Source organism: Geospiza fortis, unplaced genomic scaffold (genome assembly GCF_000277835.1).
Source record: "Geospiza fortis unplaced genomic scaffold, GeoFor_1.0 scaffold456, whole genome shotgun sequence".
Lineage (NCBI taxonomy): Eukaryota > Metazoa > Chordata > Aves > Passeriformes > Thraupidae > Geospiza > Geospiza fortis.
In genome coordinates this window covers 58,960-80,010 of record NW_005054462.1, presented here as the reverse complement: position 1 = coordinate 80,010, position 21,051 = coordinate 58,960, and the positions used below count along the sequence as shown (strand labels likewise).

General features: G+C 42.4%; 2 protein-coding genes across 2 annotated transcripts in view; one reads left to right on the top strand and one right to left on the bottom strand.

Moving 5' to 3' along the window:
• Positions 1 to 12,859, bottom strand: part of PUM3 (pumilio RNA binding family member 3) — a 45,120-nt gene extending 32,261 nt beyond the window's left edge. Inside the window, exons 1-2 of the mRNA XM_014309875.2 lie at positions 12,816 to 12,859; positions 12,110 to 12,187 (exon numbers count right to left, since the gene is read on the bottom strand). Of these exons, the coding sequence (XP_014165350.1) occupies positions 12,110 to 12,187; positions 12,816 to 12,859 (122 nt within the window). The remainder of the gene's footprint in view (positions 1 to 12,109; positions 12,188 to 12,815) is intronic.
• A 606-nt stretch (positions 12,860 to 13,465) lies between these two features.
• On the top strand, positions 13,466 to 15,942 carry LOC102040400 (acrosin-like). The gene is made up of 5 exons (XM_005427935.2): positions 13,466 to 13,533; positions 13,837 to 14,079; positions 14,412 to 14,677; positions 14,965 to 15,110; positions 15,589 to 15,942. Exons 1-5 carry the CDS (start codon positions 13,466 to 13,468, stop codon positions 15,940 to 15,942), a joined length of 1,077 nt encoding a protein of 358 aa, XP_005427992.2.
• Positions 15,943 to 21,051: the final 5,109 nt, after the last annotated feature.

The window sequence follows — 21,051 nt, the reverse complement described above, 5'->3', positions numbered from 1 at the left end:
AGGGCGGGGAGAGGGCGGGATCGGCCCGGACAGGCGTCGGGCTGCGGCCCTGCGGAGCGGGTGCTGCGGGGCAACAAGCCTCTGTGAGCCAGTAGTGCGCCCTTCTGGCCAGTGGTGTCCTGGGGGCATTAGGAACAGTATTCCCAGCAGGTCCAAGGAAGTGATCCTTTCCATCTGCTCAGCCCTGCTGAGGCCACACCTGGAGTGCTGTGTCCCAGAACTGGACACAGCACTCCAGGACACGAGAGACATGGAGCTCCTGGGTCCAACAGAGAGCAGGAGAGGTGACTGAGGGACTGGAGCATCTCTGAGGAGGAAAGGCAGAGAGAGAGAATTCTGTTCACAGGGTCAGAATGTGCTGAGTTGGAAGGGACCCAAAAGTATCATCAAGTCCCACTCCTGATGCTGCGCAGATACCCCCCAGAATCACACCATATATCTGAGAGCATTGTCCAAATGCCTCCTTAAATGCCTCCAACAAGCTTGGTACTGTCACCACTTCCTTGAAGACCCTATTCCAGTGCCCAGCCACCCTCTGGGTGAAGAATTATTTTCTGCTGTCCAGCCTAAACCTCCCCTGACACAACTTCAGGCCATTCCCTCAGGTTCTGTCACTGGTCACCACATGTTCCTCCTCTCCAGATGTACTTAATAGCATAGGAAATTTTTTTTCTGTTGGGATTTTGTGTGATAATTTTAGAGGAAGTATCATGTTCAGTTCTGTGCTATTTCCTGAACTCAGATGTATTTCATGCTTTGTGGCAATATCCTCCTTTATTAATGCTTTTATGAGTGTTTGATTAATGTACATTTGAGGATCTCTGTAGTGTTAGCTGTATCACCTCAGCATAGAAAACTACTCATAACTCTGAAAACAAGTCTCTGCTTCCCCTTGTACCACTGAAGAAATGCTAAAGATTGGGATTTCTTCACAGATACTCACAAATGTTTACAGTAGAAAAAAAATCAAATTAAAAATAGCCATTCAGAGTAAAAGCTTGACACTGACTTTTGTTCAGAGGCCATTAAATATAAGATTTATTATCTTAAGTTCCACTGAGCCATTGAGCATTGCTTTGTTGGCAGTAGTTTGGAATCGTGATCCATTGGATATCTGATTACAGACTAACCAGTTACTCGAGGAACATCTAAAACCTCCTGCAAAAAGATGCTGAAGCCCCAGTAAAATCGGGCTGAAGTTTCCCTTTAGTGTTGTGAGATCACATGCCTGAGAAATGGCTAATGTGGGGAGGGGCAGCCACTGAAAGATATTTTTATACTTCCCACTCCCTTTTCTTTGTTTTCTTGACTTTACTTTTGTTTCTTTTTCTTCTGTAAATATGTGCATCTGGGTGTCACTAAGTCAGTGTGGGTTCAACCTGGTGAGCTGAACCTGAGCAGTTAACAGGTATTCAGTGCCCTCTTGGATGCTTACAGCGAGAAAGCAATTTTTCTGCCTGACTCTCCTGTTGAACAGTTGTCCTCTGTCCTGCTGACTCTCCAGCTACACTGTCACAATGCATCTTTCCCCAGTTTTGGCTCCCATCTGATCAATGCACACTTATCAATATGTGCGGTTTCTAATTATGAAATGTAGAAACATGTATCTCACATGCCAGGGCTTAAGGAAGAATAAAATGCATGCAGTCTGGAGACTTACTCTTCCAACCTCTAAATGCCTTTTTTTCCCTCCCTCTTTTTTTAGGTTTTTTTTTTTTTTTTTTATCTTGAAAAAAAAGAAGCAAGCACAACATGTAGAAACTTAGTTAAGCAAATTAACACCAAGCAAATTAACACCATAGTTATTTCACTGCCGTTTGATCTAGATGCATCAAAGTTGTTTTTTGATATCACAGTTGTCGTAATTATTGCAAAGAATTCTGTGGGTCTAGCACACGCAACATGCAGTGAATGACTCGTTCACATTGATTTCCTGTACTATTCCTAAGGACAGAATAGTCTAATACCACTTCATATGGATAGACACTCAAAATGAATGCCACTGAAAATACAACTTACCATGAATTGCTATGTACATATCACTGCGTACAAAAATTTAAATGTATCTGTCTGGGGTGAATGTAAAAAAATTAACCATATGCAGTTGATAAGCCACAAAAAAACATGTCTTACTGCTGTAATTTATTGAAGATGAGCCTACTACATGACCATGAATCCAGCTTGACAGTGTTATCTGCTGCTGCTGTTGTTTTTCTCCCTCTCATTTACTTTCTTCCTTAAAAAGATGTGAAATTTTCACACAATTCACAGTGTAAGGTTTTTCCCCATAGAAAATAAGTGTACAGATTGAGACTGAAATGTGAGATCAAGACAGACATGTTATGAACAGAATTTGGGTAAATTTTATTTCTGTAGAAAAACTAAGTTACAAAATTTTTAGACCTGGAGCTGCTGCGGCTGTGTTACTTGTTATGTTAATTACAAGTCGTTAGAGTTAATAGTTCTCTTTGTATCGGTAAAACCCTGCCCTAAGGCAAAGGTACCGCTCCCAGTCAGGGAGAGAAAAGGACATCAGAATATGCAGATTTTGAGAACCAGTGTACCATGGGACGTATTGAACTTATAAAAAACCCCAAAAACAACAAGAGCGGAAAACATCGGGGTCCCGCCCAGGCGTTTCTGTGAGGACCGGACCCTCCCCGGCTTTGCTCCTCGTGGACAAAGCTGCATATTCTCATTCTCTGAGCCACGCTGGAAAGAAAACGGAGACTGCAGACCCGTCGAGGTTCCCAATCTTGAGCTCATCACTTTTAATAAAGGCATTAAAAGGAGAAAAGTCTCCTGCCCTGTTTATTTCAAGACATGCAGGTCACTAAAAGCTACAACAAATCTCTCAGCTGAATTCAGATTTCATGTACTGCTTTCATTATTGGCAAGGGAAACTTGCCAGACTCTTGAGAACTGAACCATGTCTGCCTGGTATTTGGTAACAAAGCAGTCATTTGTTGTGCCACCTTAATTTTATACTAGAAATCTCTCACCTGCTGTATTAAATGTTACTAGAAATAACAAGCCAATTATTGTCTGATGCTACCTTCAGTGGTTTCATGGCCTCACCCAGGAAACTGCAGCCATTTACAATTCCCGCAGTTTAAGGGACTACTTTCCATAATGTCCTAAACTATCTTTAACGATCTGCAAATAGCCGTTGACTTGGAGAAAAATCTCTGAAACTACAGCTGTTTCTTAATTATTTTGGCCAGCATGTAACTTCTTCAGAGGAGGAGGGTCTGTTTGCCTGGGGCTTTTCATTCAAACCAGCCTTTCCACAGCATGTGGAAGACTAAAGGTTGATCATATTGTGCTAGAGGTAACACTGCAGTTATGTTTTTGGTATTAAAATTATATCTGCATTTCTGATTTGACTCTAGCTCATTTGTTCAGAATGAGGCCTACATATATAAATGTGCTAGTGGATGGCATTACATAGTGAGAGATCTCATTAAAATATGTTCTACAACTCTATAGATTTCTTCATTTGCTAGGTACACAAATGAAAAATAGATATTTATATAGGTTGTACTATCAAAACTTCTCACAGAGCTAGAGAAAAGGTGAAAGATACACATATCCTGTAATTTTTATCACACTGTGCTGGGGGGAATTTACAGATATATTCTGTTAGACTTCTATAGGGATAGAGAAGTCTCAGAACACTTATAAAGGGTATGCAACATGACTTCAGGTTCATGTCTCAAAATGAACCAAATTGCTGAGTCCATTGAGAGAAAACTGTAGTATTTAACAGACTTCTGTGGTGAGCCACAGGATTATCCTCACACAGGGAACTACCTGGAAAGAGGTGCTGAATTTTTGCAGCATGAATGCTGCATATTGCTCAAAGATCTTCTGACATGATACATTCACATCATGAACATGATGTGGGTTTTGTTCAATAACCTAGAATATTGGTAAGAATATTTTTAAAAGTAAGACCAGTGAACCTATGCAAGCTTACTGTAAAAACAGTAAAAAACAAATGCAAAGAAATAGTTCTTTCTCTATCAAATGAACTCTCAGGAATAAAACTGAGTCTGGTACATTTCAAGTTTAAATATTAGTACAAGCTAAATTTCAGATTTAAAAAAAGAGCTGGAAGGACAATATTCCCTTCTCATGTGACTCACGTACAGTGATGCACAGCTGCAAACTGATTTTATACAACACCAGTAGGTCTATTAGGAACCTCTGTTTTCAGATGCTGTATTATTATATATTCTATCCATACCTATAAATGGATGAAATAATAAAGTGCTTCTAATAAAAATATACAATTCTACAGCTTACAGCACTAGCTGAACTAAGTAAACTTAATAAATTCCAATCTATTTTTTATTTTACTCTGTAGTAAAAACTATTGTAGTAAAAACTATTGGCAACTTTTTAGTATTTAATAAAGAGTTTTATGATATTGAAAATGTAAGCACAACACTCAGCCAATGTATGTCAGAAAAATATCACTGGAATAAAGCCAGGAAATCAGTTCTCTGTGGTATTACTGAATTTGTTAAAAAAAACATTATTTCAAATTTGGATTGTAAGTCTTTTCATCTTGATTTGCAGCTGTGCAAGCAAGTGTGAAACGCTGCCAAATCCACTGTTGTTTACTTTGCAAAGGCAGAGGCTTTCTTTTGCTCTTAAGTATAACATCTCAGACCATTGCCTTCAGGGAAGTGAAAGGTTTCACTGTCTGGAGAAGTCCAATTTTTTCTTTTTACCTTATGCTGTAAAATTAGTAGGGAGTTGTTTTAAATCAGAAAAAAATGCCCAGAACTGCCCCTTCCCTACTATCCATCCATGTGGTACAGAGGTAAATATTTGCATCTGGGAGACTTTGAAGCAGTGGCATAGAAGAGAGTCAGGCCGTATGTGTTGGCAGAATGTCCCACTATGCACAGGAATTAACGTGTCCTAGTTTAAAACTTGTAATTTTTTAAAACCTTACAAATGCTCTGTAAATTATCTCTTGCTATTGAATATGCCATTTTTTTTTCTTTTGAGAAGTATTCTTTGCCTTTGCTTTTTCTTTCAGAGTTCTGGTAATTGTTTTGGGAAGGCAGGGGATGAATGGAAAAGAATCAATTCTAAAAAGAAACTTAATGAAGCCTCACAAGGAAAGCCCATTAAATATGGTTAGTGCTGTGGCAGGATTTCACAACCAAGCACTCTAAGAACTAATGTATATAAGAACAGTAGTCAACATTGTTGAACTCAATATGGTTAATTGGCTAGCAACTATGAAAAAAACCGTTATCCTTCACTTACAATTTTCAAACCAGAATACCACTTCATATAACTTAGGGTGTTTCTAGATGTAACCCACAACTTGAACATTTTACTTGGTGCTTTCTTACAAACGAGCAATAGCACTCTGAAAGTGATTTCTACCTCTTTTGTTGCTTCAAAACTTACTAAAAATTTCTTTTGCTTGTAAATAAATCGACTTGTATCATCTTTAAAGTCACTAATGCAATGGGTGCTGAGAATAAGAACAGAGATTTTAGAAAACCAGTAAACTTCCTCATAATTATCCTCACAAAAAGCTTTTAGACTTGAAACCACTATTAGCCAACCAAAAACATAGGAAAGCTAGGCACTGTCAATGTCACTGGTCAGATCTAAGGAAACTGATATTTTTTAGTGCTGCACTTTTGATATGCTGATGAAAATTAATTAATTAATTAATTTTCATCAGACTCCATGCATATTTGTTTTGTAGCATTACTGTGGAATTTCCATATACGTTGGAGTAAAAAATACAAAACAGGAAACAATTAATGTGTTTTCCATGGGTACTTCCAGAAAAAAAAAAATCAGTTCCACCAGCTGTATTTGCATATTTTTGTGCTAAATACAGCATAAGAATGAGAATAGAGCACAGCCTGTTTTACTTATGAATCCTCTCTTTTTCTTCTATTTCTTTTGGAAGAATTGATGGCTCCTTCCTCCTGCTTGTTTTGATCTGTAATTAACAGTTTTTCTTACAAAATATGCTGCTGTAAACACCTAATTAAGGTCCCTGCTCAGTTGGAATGGATTGCAGCAGGTGGATTTTTTTTCCCTCCGTTTGCATTTAAAACAGAAAGGACGTGTCCTTCATTTCCAACGCCAATATACTTCCTTAGCAGAGTGCATCTTGGCATACTGCTGATTCCTCCAGTCATGCATAACAAGAGGAAACAGCAAGGGATTTAAGTACACATTAGTTCAAGTAAATGTCAACTATTTTGTCACAGCACTAAATAATTACCGAAGTTATATAAAGCTTTTGTCTTCTGCTCTTTGTCACACAGCCTAAATAGAATTTTGACTTATATAAGTAACCACTGTTAATACAAAATAACAATGCCTGCACAAATACAGTAAACTGTAACTGTAATAATAAGGTCAGAAACCTGTTCTTCTACAGTAGGTGTGCTTTTTTCCTGTCCTACAAGAGCTGACCACCACTGTAAAATACAATGGTGTATTTTAGTGAAAATAATTTCTTACCTAGAAAAATTGAGAGTTCATCTTCTTTTGCAATGATAGGACATAGAATACTAATTTCTCTCTCCTCTTACCACTCAGGCAACTTCAACAAATCAGGAAATCACAGGAAATGAAAGTTTGTCTTTAATGTGAAACATAATTCTTTACAATAGAAGTTTCATCCTTAAATAACACTCACCAAGGTGGTCCTATACTTAAGTTTTCTTTTCCAAGAGATATTTCTAGAATATACTGAAAAGGTCTATAAGTGCAAAAAAGGGATAACTTGGGTATTATGGGGAGACAAATTGACTGAGATTTCAAAATGTTAAGATAAAGGACTCCCAGATTCGTAGACAGATGAAAGAACTGCTGATTAACAATTGCCCACTCCAAAATGGAAGCCTTCTCAGTAGATAGTTTAAGTCAGTTCTTAAGTCTGCCGTTTTCTTAACTGTTACAACTGATGCAGACTTTCTGGTTCCTTTTTTAATATTAAAAATGTTACTATCAGCTGTTAAACTAAATAGAAATGAAATGCACATATGTAAATTTTCTTTTAATGTATGTACTATTATCAATTCTTGACAGTTCTAATTTCAAAGACTAATAAAGAGCAATTATCAACACAAATTAACAGAAGTCCATTTCAAAACTTATTGATAAACATCAGCTGTCTTGCAGAAACATACCATAGAATCAGCACTCACGTAGGAACATGTTCATTCCAAGAATCACTGACATATCTGATGCATATTTTACACATCTATCAAAGACTGTTCTATTCAGGCAAGAAAAAATAACTTTTGTCCAGAGATTAATCACTCAGAAAAAATAAACGGTGGGTTTCTTTGGCTTAGAGGCTGCTCTGTTTATTGTAAGATAAACACATTTTAGTATCCTCTTCTAAATGCTCATTTGGGTAGGTTGAGCTAAGACAGTATGGAAATACTTGAAAATTAAATGAAGTATAGAAAGCAAAATTACTTAATACAGGTTGTCCCTAGAAAAAAAGTTAGGAGTGGTCAGCCAGCAAATGGAATCTTTTAACTTAATTTTTCATTCCTTAATCATGTGTCATAATCCTAATCTATCATTGCTTACAAACCTGCTTTTAAGTAAAGCAAACTTGATGTAAAGTCTTGTATCCCATTGCCCCAAGTTAATCCATTAATAATTAATATCTAGCTACAGAAAAAGGGTGAAGCAAGATGTGTGATTTTTAAAAGAAGCAACAATTTAATTATATTATAACTGCTTTTATTGAGCAATTCATTCCTGTCTTAAATGGAAAAAGAATCTCAGCTGAGAAATCAAAGCCAAACATGTACTTCATTCAGGATGCAAGTGTGTGCTGCAGTCCTAGGACTTACTCTGTTCTCTAACTGAAAGCCAGGGAGCCAGAGAACCAGAATGGCTGTGCTACAGTCAAAGATAGGCTGAAATTTATTTTAAAAAATGAGAGTTTTCTCTTATGCATTTCTAGTATCAAAAGCAGTACAGTGCAGAAAGTCACATCAGTAATCTGATGGTCTTGCCAGATTTCTGGGCAGGTTTTAGGGTCTCCATGCAACAGCAGCTGGTATTGCTACTTCAACTACTTAGCCTAAAGATAGCCAATATTGGCTGGTTTTTTCTCCAGAGTGATGAGAAAGATTTTTTTCCCACATTCTTCCTAAGTAGTTCCCCCCCCTAGATTTTACTGATAAGAAAGATGAATACTGGTGGGTGCTAAATCCAAGTGACAAAAAAAGAAAAAAGGATCTTTACATATTAAAAAGGGTTGTTTCATTATACAGAAACCTGCTCATTTGGCTCCTTTCTCTTTTCCTTTCATTTGTGAATGGCAAGAGGAAAATCAAGGTCAAGTCACTTGTTTAACAGACTAGAAACAATGAGGGAAGCTAGCTGCATGTTAGGAAGACAGTTGTTCACTGTGGCACCCTCACCCAGCTCAGAAACAACACCAAGCTGGCTGGAGCCCAGTGGTGTGAGGTTCAACAAGGCCCAGTGCTGGGTCCTGCCCTTGGGTCACACCAAGCCCACAGTGCCACAGGCTGGGGCAGAGTGGCTGCAAAGCTGCCACAGGAAAAGGACCTGGGGGTGCTGGTGACAGCAGCTGAACATGAGCCAGCAGTGCCCAGGTGGCCAAGAGGGCCAATGGCATCCTGGCCTGTGCCAGCAATAGTGTGGCCAGCAGGAGAAGAGCAGGGATTGACACCCTGTACTGGGCACTGGTGAGGCCACACCTCAAATCCTGTACTGAGTTTTGGGCTCCTCAGTACAAGCAAGTCATTGAGGCGCTGGAGTGTGTCCAGAGAAGTGCAATGGACCTGTAAAGGGTTCTGAATACAACTCTTATGAGGAGCAGCTGAGGGAGCTGGGGGTTTTTAGCCTAGAGAAAAGGAGAGGAGGCTTGGGGGACCTTATCACTCTCTACAACTGCCTGAAAGGAAGCTGTAGCCAGGTGGGGGTCAGTCTCTTCTCCCAGGTAACAAGTGACAGGATAAGAGAAAATAACCTCAAGTTCTCATGGAGAGGTTTAGATTGGATATTAAGAAAAAGTTCTTCATAGAAAAAAATGGCCAAGCATTGGAACAGGCTGTCCAGGAGAGTGGTTGAGTTACCATTCCTGGAGGGATTTAAAATTTATATGGAAGGGACCTTTAGGGACATGGTTTAGTGGTGGACTTGGCTGTGCCCGGTTCATGATTGGACATGATGATCTTAAAGGTATTTTCCAATCTAAACAAATTGTGATTCTCTGATTCCCAATGTGTTCATATTTCTAGGCATCTGTTATTAACAGCAAAACCAGAAATATTACATACAGTAGTTAGCTTTTTCCAGCAGCTCTGTTCACACTTGTGGAGTTAATTCCTGGCTCTTTATTCAACTGCCACTGTGCTCTGTTAAACAAGGAGGGTACTGTACCTGTAGGATTTGGGGAAGATGGTGACAGAAAGAGAGGGAAAAACAAGAAATTAGATCCCAAACATACAAACTTACCACAACAGGTTGTCGAAAACACTCATCCACAGCTGCACTGCACAAGCTGCACAGGTTGATCCTATAAAAATATTTTTGGTATCTAAAAACGCATAAAGTGTTCAGGGAAAAATAGTTTTTTTCTGTGTTCCAACCAAATGCAGGTACCCTAACTGTAAATGGCAGGTGTAGTGTGGCTAAACAATTATTTCTCTTTCTTCTGTCTTCCAAAAGTCCAAATTTCAACCTTCCTAATCTTACTTTATCTTTCCACAGACACACTATACAGCACTGGGGTGTCATTATCACCTAGAATGGACATATGGAGACATTTCACACTATGCCTCTGAAAGAACACACACCAAGCAGAAAATAGGAAGAAGGGCTGAGGCACTCTTATACTACTTTTGTAATCTTGAGCTTTTCAGAATTGGGAGTGGACCTTATATAAATTAAAACAGGGATGAAGGCACCTCTTTTACATGTCTGTTATTTTTACTGATATCAAATAAGAAAATAAAGGCCAACCTATACCAAATGTTGGTGCTATCAATATGGAAATGTGGATTTCATCTATATTCCAAGTACTTCCAGTATGAAATCTGAAATGAAAATATACATGCTTGAAGTAATCTTCTTCCTGCACATTACCCTCTTATCAATTAATTGAAAAGTTTCATAGGTATCTTTACTTCTAGGTTACATAAGGGGAAACAGAAAGGAAGCTCATCTCCTTGTCCCAGAAGTGTGGTCTAGATACAAAACCATGGTCAAGCCTTCTAACTTTTCAAGAAGCACTTTAAAAGGGTAACTTTGAATGTTTGTCCTCATTGTTACATCATCATACAAATCCTAAACTATAACAACTTTTTTCAACATGCATAAATTAGTCTAGACCCTTCTGCCAATATTCCTTAATAGTAATAAATTCTGCATTACTAGTTCTAAGCTAATTGTATAAAATGTCCAGCTGGTTGTGTGTCTTAAAGGTATCTTAGAAGACAACCTTAAGGAAAGAACTCAAATGAGCACCTCAGAGAATATCAAGTGACACCAATAACTGAAAGTGGTTGTTACCCCTTTTCCATGTGTTTGCTATACTGTACTAGCACTGACTGCCACAAGCCATGTTCCCTAAGCATCATGTTTTTGTGGTTTTTAAATATGTACAGGGATGGCTACGCAATCCCTTCCCTGGGTAGCCTGTTCCAAAGCTTGACAAGCCTTTTGGTAAAGAAATTTTCCTAACCTAGACCTTACCTGGAGCAACCTGAGGGCTGGCTCCTTTGATCCTACTGCTTGTTACCTGGGAGACCAGCCCCCACTTCACTACAGCCTCCTTTCAGGGGGTTGAATAGAGCAGTAGGGTCTCCCCGGCTTCCTTTTCTCCAGGCTAACCAACACAATTTGTACCTGCTCAGGACCAAACTGTGCTGGGGATCATTCACCCCTCACACACATGGCACTGACAGTTACAGAGTCCAGGACAGGAATCAGAGAGAAGAAGATGTCTTGTTGATTTGAGGTGCAGATCTTTCTGCAAATAACTTTAACGTTGAAAGATGGGTTCACAAAAGGCATGCTCTTATACTCGCCAGTTCAATTCAGTCAAACAAGGCAAATAATGTATATTGAATATTTTTTTCTTACACTTACTGGAGATTAATGAATACAAAAACCAATATTTTTAAACACAAAACTCCTTTTTTGTCAATTTAAAAACATTATGGTATACTTCCTAACTCTTTCTTTCAGAATCTGTGATTTTAAGACATTTTGATCTCCAATTGATCATTTCCTTACTTCCCTTTGATATCTTCTTGTAAACTGAAGTACTCACTTCAGTTCACTTTCCCCCCCATCTTTTCACCTTCTCTATGTATTGTTCCACTTTTCTATTTGCTTTCATGTCTTCTTGTCTCTCCTGTCAAAATAGATACACAGAACATTGTGTGAGTACCATTTACAGGAGCAAAATATAGGCTCTTCAGAAACATTAAAGAAGCAAACTTTCAACACTTAGAGGAGCAACAGAAGAAAAATTTCATGCCAAAATGAGATTTTTAAAAACAATCCTCATGTTTAAATATATTCCATTTAAATATTTTTCTTCCAAAACCTTTCCAAGCAGATGTTTGAGAGCCATTTAGTGCTTGCACAAAGAACCTAATTATGGTGGAAGGCTTAGTGAGGGATTACAAAGGGTGGGCTTAGGGTGCTTTGCATCTATGTGGTGCCTCAATAGCATTTGCATCTCAGACTGGAATCAAAATGGCCTAATTCTGAGTATGGAACTGCCTGGGCAGACCTTCTGGAATAGTCACACCTGGGCCATCACGACAGCTTGAAAGCAAAATCATGAAGTTGCATTTATCTAAGCCACCTGCTTTGGAATGATCTCCTGGAGTAGGGCTGTACTTTCCAAAACTCAAGACCACTTGGGAAAAATGTTACCCTCTTTTTTAAAGTAAACCAGCAGAAAAATTATTCACCCAAGAAAGGACGGTGCTCACCAGGGTTCAAATTTATTTGTCCCTGACTTACCTTCACAAGCTGCCTTAACAGTACTTTTACTTACTGGTAAAAAATCAAAACAACAAACCTCATCTTGCCTTCTGTTTGAGCTTACCTAATATCAGCTAGATCTTGTGAAGTATTTCTTGCCAGGCTGAAGTCTTCCTTAGTACCAAGCTTCTTCACCTTCTCCCTGAGAAGTTAACCAGACTGGGTTTCTCATCATTACACCCTTTTGACCACCTCTCTGTTGTGTTCTCATGGCTTTTCTCTGCAGCCTTGCATTGGATTTAAGTGGCAAAGTCTTGTAAAGGGAGACAAGGTAGAACAACACAGCTGGCTTCTGTGAGAAGACACCAGAAAAGAAACACTGTTTCTTCCCTCCAGGGACCTGCCTGTGCTCAGCAACATCAATAGATGTGGCTGGCTCCTGCTTTTCTGCCATGACTACCCTACACTCCAGCAGGTGAACAAGGCTGTAGCAGCCAGACTGATGAGATGAGACTGGTATGGGATTTACCAAAGCCTTGGAGATTGGCCTGTGGGGCTGAGAACCCCACAGGACCATCATTCCCTGTCTACTTCAAATTGAATGTCCTTGGCTACACACCCCAGATGCCAAAACCATCCTTGTCAGTGTGGGCCCAGAACAGCAACAGAAGCCATAAACAGCAAGGACACGGAGTCTGCCGATGGTGTTACTGTAGGACTATGGACTGTGCTGCATCTGTGTTTCACTGCGCTTGGTGCAGGAGGGCTGACACTGTTTGGGAGCACTTGGTTTATTGGGCTTGCACTTGGGCTTACACTTTGCTGCTTACCCATCACAGCTGTAACTGGATTGGACCTTCAGCACCCAACCCATGTGTATTGCTCTCTACTGAATGTTTTTTGGAAAGGACCTGTTGGCAAACTGATGCAGAGAGCAAAGTGTCAGTGAACTTTCCAAAGATGCTGTGATTATACCCCATGGGGTATTATTCCTGTGAGCTTTTAACAGGCAGTGCTGAAAGCCAAATGTTGCTACCTGCCATAAGGCCTGCACACCCTCATCCTACCAGCAGAGAATTCACTGGGGCCTGTCAGGAATGTCCAGTCCCAACTTCTGCCTCCCTTCCTGCTTGGAACTTTCATGGATGGTGAGGCACTGGCATAGGCTGTCTAAAGAAGTTGTTCTGTCCCTGGAAGTGTTCAAGGCCAGGTGGGATAGAATTTCAAGCATCCTGCTGTAGAGTAAGGTATTCAGGCAGGGGAGTTGAAACTAGATAATCTTTATAGTCCCTTCCAACCCAAAGAAGTCTATGATTCTATGACGCTACATTGCCCCTCCACTGTCCATGCCCTAAGGCCACTGTGACCAAAACACTGAACTAGCTGCTCTGTGACATCAGCCCTGGTGCCAAAGGCACTGCATTAGTTGGTGGCTGCACTGAATGAGCCCTCACTCCTTGCAGCACATGCCAAGGCAGTGATGCATTTGCTGTGCCTCGTCCTACTGGCCATGTGTAGGTCTGTGCTCAGCACATGGCACACCTGTGGGTAAGTGGCCTCAGGCTCTTGGAGGTAGTTTGGACAACATTTGAGGGGTGTTCCCTGTCCCCTCTGGCCACACTACAGTTTTGTGAGCTCCATGCAGGAGCTTCAATTCCTTGACAGTGCGCAAGCTGCAGCACAACTTGTCTGTGGAGGCTCAAGAAGAAACAGGGGTGGACAGACAGACACATGCCCCATGGGATTCCCTGGCTCTGCTGTCCATGCAAACAATGCCACGTGGAGAGGGAAGCTGGCTGACCTTCAGCCTGAGCAGCAGCAAGCCATCAAGCAATGACTTTCTGTTTACAGAGGGACCTGTGGTCTCTGGCCCATGGCTGCTTCCTATGGCCCCATGGCTCATGACTATGACCCCATGGCTCCAGACTATGGTGAAGTGCACATCATTGGTGGCACAGATGTCCAGCCAGGAGCCTGGGCTGGGATTGTCAGCATCCAGGATCCTTGGGAACCAGGCACAGGGCACATCTGTGGAGGGTCCCTCATCAGCACAGAGTGGGTCCTCACAGCTGCCCACTGCTTCATCAACGCCAGGTAGGGAGTAGCAGGGAATGGGTCTATCTCCACTACACCAGCAGGTACCCTGTTGGCAGCACCATGGCCTACTCCCATCCTGTCTCCCTGCAGTATGCCCAATGTCTGTGCACTGCAGACCCCAGCTGAGTGACTACTCAAGAGAACACTCTGTGATCTTGCCACTGCTTCCTAGAAGCCTCTAAGTCAATGTTCTCGAAGCCTAAGTCATGCTAGGACAGTCATACACACTGCTTCGTTCGCTGACTTGCAAAGCAGAGGACAGGGAACTCCTGTGCTGCTGCAGCACATGGCTCTGCTCCCTCTCACCTCCTTCTCCATGTCCTTCTTAGGAACACCAGCACATGGCATGTAGTGGCTGGGGCTACCCGGTTGACTCAGCTGGGCCCTGAGGTGCAAGTGCGCCAGATTAAGCAGCTCCGGGTTCATGAACACTATATTCCTGGTGAGGAGAGGAACAACATTGCCTTGCTGAAATTGGACCAGCCTGTCGTGTGCAACCACTACGTACAGCTGGGCTGTGTGCCTGACACCACACTGAAAGTGTCGGAGCTGAAAGCCTGTTACATTGCTGGCTGGGGTACTACTACTACAAGAGGTGGGTTCCCAAAAGGGACACATGCCCTGAGGGCAAACTTGGCAGGCAAGGGAGATGAGTTGGGCTTCCCAACAGCAGAGGCCAAAGCCAGAGTCAGGCTGTAGGATGTCTGCCACTGGAGTGGTAGTCCTGGCCACTCCCCAAAGCCAGACAGAGGAGGGAAAGAAGAGAAACATGGTATTTGCCTAGGGAACCCCAGGGAAGCCCTAGGGAAGGGCTTCATCCCCCAACAAGAGAGGGGAATGGCCAAGGAACTGCTGTATGCTCATTTCTTTCTGTGCTCACAGCTCAAAGACCAAGTGATGTGCTGCAGGAGGCCAAGGTCCACCTCATTGATGTCCAGCTCTGTAACAGCAGCCTCTGGTACACAGGGGCTCTCCACACTCAAAATCTGTGTGCTGGTTACTCAGTGGGTGGCATCGACCCCTGCCAGGTAGGAGTGTGAGACAAGCCACTCAGCCCCCAGCAGCATGGGCAGCTTCAGCAGCACCACCCCAACACAGCCCAGGGCCTGCTTTGCAGTCAGTCACTCACAGTCCCAGCAGCCCACCACTGTTAGGGCTTCCCTCCCCTTCCCCATTTGCAGGTCCTTGCCCAGTGCCCCCATTGTCCCAGGGGCATTACACCCAGAAAGCATATCTAGTGCTCTTGGCAGTCCAGAGGTCCAGATGCCAGCCCTGAAACATCCATGCTCTGCACACCCAGGATTACTGTGCAGAGACAAGAGACAGCCCTACCATACAAGCCCCTCACCCTGCTCCCAGCCAAGGTTCTGGAGGCTCCAGCATGTGGGCTGAGACTTTCTCTACCAGGAATGCAGCTCCGTCAAGGGCTGTGAGAGAGAAGGAGACAGCTCTAGTGCTAGCAGCAGCTACCCAATATTACCTTATTCCTCTCTTGCTCCACTGCAGGGTGACAGCGGTGGCCCTCTGGTGTGCAAAGATAACAATGCTGCCTTCTTCTGGCTCGTTGGTGTGGCCAGCTGGGTGAAAGGCTGTGCGGGAGCAAACCAGCCTGGCGTCTACACCTCCGTTCAGCACTTCTATGACTGGATCCTAGTCCAGATAGACCCGCAGACAGAGAGAAGGGCATCTAGACATTCTATGACTGCCCTACCCCCACCTCAGAAGCGAAGGCCAACACCAGGATCATCGGACAGGTTTAGCTCCTGCCCATTTTCACTCCAGAAGCTGGTGGAATTTTTTACTCAGGCGCAGGAGCTCCTTCAGGTCCTAAGGAGAAAACTGGCTAAAGAAGCAGGATGAACAGGATCCAGTGCAGGCTGCAGTGGACCATGACCATGACCATGACCATGACCATGACCATTTTCTTTTGGGGCAATGTCTGCTGATCCAAAGGCAGCCTCAGTGTCTAAGGCCTGCCCTATCCTGCTCGTGGCTTCTCCTCTGTGTGCATACAAATCCTGAATCTGAGTGACTTGTGGAAATAAAGTTGTTTGGTTTCACTGTTAATGGTGTTTTCAGTCCCATTCAGTCTCCCATGCCAGGCAAGGATTTCCACACCTGGTACATGCAAAATCAGGGTGAGGACAGACATCAGGCTCAACAGAAAATAACCAGTCCAAAGGACTGAAACTCTGCTTGGTCAGAGGAGAGGGCAAGGGTGCAGTAGAAGAAGGGAACACAGCTCACAGAGCAATGAGGGGCTTACAGATCCTAGAAACAGCACTTGGAAGTCTAAAGTGTCTTAGACTGCCTACTGGTGGGATAAGTGTGTTTTTGTGCATAGTGCACTACGGAAAAAGTGGACTCTTTCATGGAGACATGGTTCATAGAAAGACCCAAGCTTTGCACCAAGGACTGGTGCAAAGTCACCAGTCCAGTCACAGACAGAATATGGATAAATTTCACTTAATTTTTATACTGTTATTTGAGGAACATGCTGTGCTTATGGAGAGTGAAGGTGTGTTCATGTTTCACTAGAAAACATCCAATCCAGATCACCTGGAAAGGCAGAAAAGGACTGGACTGTGCTCATATTCATGGAAGGGGGTGGTTATGGATATTTGGGTGCTAGTAAAGGCATTGCTCTGTCTATGTCAACCTGGTTTGTTGTTCACAGTAACTGGGTAAGTTTCTGTTTCTGTGCCATTGTACCTGGCTCTTCGGAATGCACACAAGCACAGACACACAGTTTTGTCCTTTAGGAAGCAGAGCTATACCTAACAAATAGTTCAGAGCTATCAGCTACCACAGACACTACTCATCTCTGATGTTACTTCCAAATATGAATTATCATACCAGCCAGGCAAAGTTTATCCATCTCAAGAAGTCTCATTGTATATAAGCCAAGTTGAGAATTCCTTGTTATTGTTATGAAATGCAGAATGAGTAACAAATTGCCATTATTATGGTAATGATATCATAACTAGTGGTTCTTAAGTAAAATATTAACTCTGAGTAATAGAACTATAGGGCTGAATAGGGCTGAATTTTCATTGCTATTTGTTATCTATGCACTGAGAAAGAAAATTCCTTTAGGAAAATTATGACTAAGACCTTTTCAAGAGCTTGCATTTCTTAGCAGCTCTCGCCTTCCTTTCAAGTCTCATAAATACATGCAGTGTGAGTTGTGAAAAACACAATGACAATCAGTTTTCCTAAAGCAGACTGATATGATTGCTCTAACATTTTTATTGCAGTATAACGATGGAAAATTTCAAGCAGAAAAAAAATAAATCTAATAATCTATTCGGAGGAACCATAAGCCACCATTATCCAGCAGTATCACTGAGATGTCTGTATAATGCAAAATCCATAGCAGTAAGAGTGATGCCAGACTGCATTTTCCTTAAGAAACTGCATTTGCGCTATAAACTCTGCACATCTTTTTGAGGATATCTTATTACCACAGGAGATAATGATCTACACTTCACACCTTCTTCTTTTTTGAAATGATGCTAAACAGTAAGTTGCAGACTAAAACTACTAAGAAATCATTCACTTGCCAGCAATGATTGTTCCTTGCAGCTTGATGATTTTTGTGTGTTTCCTACAGTATATTTTCTTATATTATGTACTTATATAATAGCATTTCTGTTGGACATGAGGAACAATATGTAATTACATGCTCTTCTGTTGTAATTTGAACCCCTGGGCACTGTGTTAGTAATGATATTTTCTTTATGCGCTGTTCTTTTGTAGCTTTCTTCAAAATTAATTTCCCCAATTTCTTTAGGGAGTCTTACTTCAAGCATGGTCTCTACTAAATACTGTTAATTTAAACAACCAGACCTGAATCATAAGAAAGGTTAAAGAGGAAGCATGAGAGCAGTAAGATTTATTATTTTTTCTCTCACACTACATTTGCCTTCGCTCTTGGACAAGTCTCTCAACTGCCTTTCTAGGGTATTGTTATATATATACTTAGCAGGACAAAACACAGCTGCTGAGAATAAAATCCCAGCCAAAACTGAGACAAATGCAATACATTAACTACCTGTTCTTGCAACAGTGAACAGTGGGAATTCAGAACTGGAACTTAAACTAGGATTAATTTTAGGTGCAGAAGTACCATGTTTTAAAGAAAAAAATATGTGCAAAGAAATAAAACATGCTACATCCTTCAGTAACCCACACTGATAATAAACATGCTCAAAAACCAAGCAGTTTGAACCAGACTATTTCGTATCATGACATATTTGCAATCTGAGATGCCTACATACTTTCACTATATAACCAAGTATCAAAAGAGGCCTCTGAGTTTTACAGTGCTTTTGGTACATGCATGTAGCAAATGGCAAGGCTGAGGAGTAATGTGCTCTGTTGACATGTGAATGGTGATACAGAGCCAGAAAAATAAATACTTAAGAATAAAGACAGAGAGTAAGGAGATAAGAAATTCATAGTAAAACCAAGAACGAGATACTTTTTTAAGAAAAGTGTCTTATTTTTGAAATTACAAACTCTCATTTAGCACAGAACAAGACAATAACATGAAAAACATCCCTGGTTGAAATGTTGTACTGAAAAAGTATATTTAGCACTTGTGCACTGACACACACTTTCCTTTCTGAAATGTCCTGCTGTTCATGTTAGCATCTTTTTCTAAAAATACAGTGACCTTGTTTCCTTATTCATGGATCTTTACCACCAGTAGGATCCCATGGGGTATTCTACTGTCCAGTAATTAGTTTGAATGTCTTTGCACAGCGGTTCCAGGTATGGTCCCTGATGATTATCTTTTCTACTCCCATCTTCATAGAATCACAGAATTGACTAGGTTGGAAAAGACCTTTGAGATCATCATGACCTATGACCGAACACCACTTTGTCCACTAGACCACGGCACTGAGTGCCACATCCAGTCTTTCCTTAACACCTCCATGGACGGTGACTCCCCCACATCCCTGGGCAGCCCATTCCAATTCCCAATCACCCTTTCTGTGAATAAATGCCACCTAATGTCCTCCCTCCCTAACCTAAACCACCCCTGGCACAGTATAAGACTCTGTCCTGTGACCCTGGCACTGGTTGCCAGGGAAAAGAGCCCAACCCATGTCTGGCTACACCCTCCCTTCGGGGAATTGTAGAGAGGGATGAGGTCCCCCCCAAGCCCCCTAAACAACCACAGGTCTCACAGCTGCTTCTCATCGGACCTGTGCTCCAGAACCTTCACCAGCTTCATTGCCCTTCTCTGGATATGCTCCAGCACCTCAATGTCCTTCCTAAATTGAGGGGCCATGAATTGGACACAGGATTTGAGGTGTGGCCTCGCCAGTGCTGAGTACAGGGGGACAATCCCTGCCCTGCTCCTGCTGGCCACACTATTGCTGGCACAGGCCAGGATGCCATTAGCCTTCTTGGCCACCTGGGCACTGCTGGCTCATGTTCAGCTGCTGTCAGTCAGTATCCCCAGGTTCCTTTCTACCTGACCAGTGCCCAGCCACTCTGTCCCCAGCCTGGAGCTCTGCCCAGGGTTGTTGTGGCCAAAGTGCAAGACCTGGCACTTGGACTTGCTGAACCTCATACTGCTGGATTCAGCCCATTGATCCAGCCTGTCCAGGTCCTCCTGCAGAGCCCCACTATATGCCAGCAGATCAACACTCCCCTCCAACTTGGTGTCATCTGAATTTGCTTGTGGTGGACCCTAACAACTCAGCAGCTATGATATTGCAGCCTTCCTTATCAGAGGAGATGTGGTATCTTGTAATATTATCAAGGGGGGAACATTTTAAAACTAAAACGGGGTAGGTCTAGATGAGACATTAGGAAGAAATTCTTCACTGTGAGGCTGGTGAGACACTGGAACAGGTTGCCCAGAGAATCTGTGGATGTCCCATCCCTGGAAGTATTCAAGGCCGGGATGGATGAGCCTTTGAGCATCCTGGCCTAGTGGAAGTGGGGATGAACTAGATGGGTCCCTTCCAACACAAGCCATTTTATGATTCTATGAAAGTGATTAAAACTTTCAACATTTCGCATTTCCTTCTATCCAAATAGTACCAAATATTAAAATGTTTAAAAAAAATCTTTGCACACTTCTAGCAAAAGGGAATGACATTAGGGAAGAAGAATAGGTATTTGTTGTAATCTCACAATTTAAGCAATGTAATCTTTCCTACTTTTACTAATCCTGTTTCCAGGATGGAAATCTTGGCAAAAAGATAGAGAAGGATGTGGGCATTGGGGTTTAGGAGGTATAGGGAAAGGAGCAGGTAGGGAGTCAGGTGCTGCAGAGTGATTTCAGCCAATTTCAGCTCTTTGGGGACAAAAACCAAAGTGCCAGTACTGAAAAACAGGCTATCATTCCCCAGGGAATGGGTCTCTGGGGTGTAGCTGGACAAACTGCCTCCAGAGGGTCTTGGAATGGCATTGACTCAGCAGGGAGCTGAGGGAGTTGCAGGGAGGACAGGAACACCAAGAATGACTGAAGCAGTTGGTACTGGGAGGGCACTTGCCTGGGATAGAAGGGGGAACCCTCATGCTAAGGACCTGCACCCCTTTCAGGGACAGGGTGACATCTGTTGAGGGAACAGGGTTGGCAGGAGTGCTGGGCTCCCATGGCCCTGAGGGTCCCACCAAGCCCTGATCCCCCAAAAGTGGGGGTTGTGACAGCTCTGGGACTCCTGAAAAGCTCAGGAGCCCCCTCTCTGGTCCCAAAGAGGGGTATTCCAGACAGAGGGATGAGATATCACAGACCCAAGGGTCCTGATGAGCCCAGCTATCCCGCTCAAACCATTACCCTGGTTGTCCCATGGAGAGAGGGTGTCACTGCACCATGGTCTGAAGTAATGGCGGTGTGTCATTGTCCCTGAAGTCCCACCAAACCCAGCATCCACAGGAAGATGGTTCTTAAGGAGTGGAATGTTCAGGGCCATGCTGCTGCCATTCCACCACGAAAGGGCAGCAGTC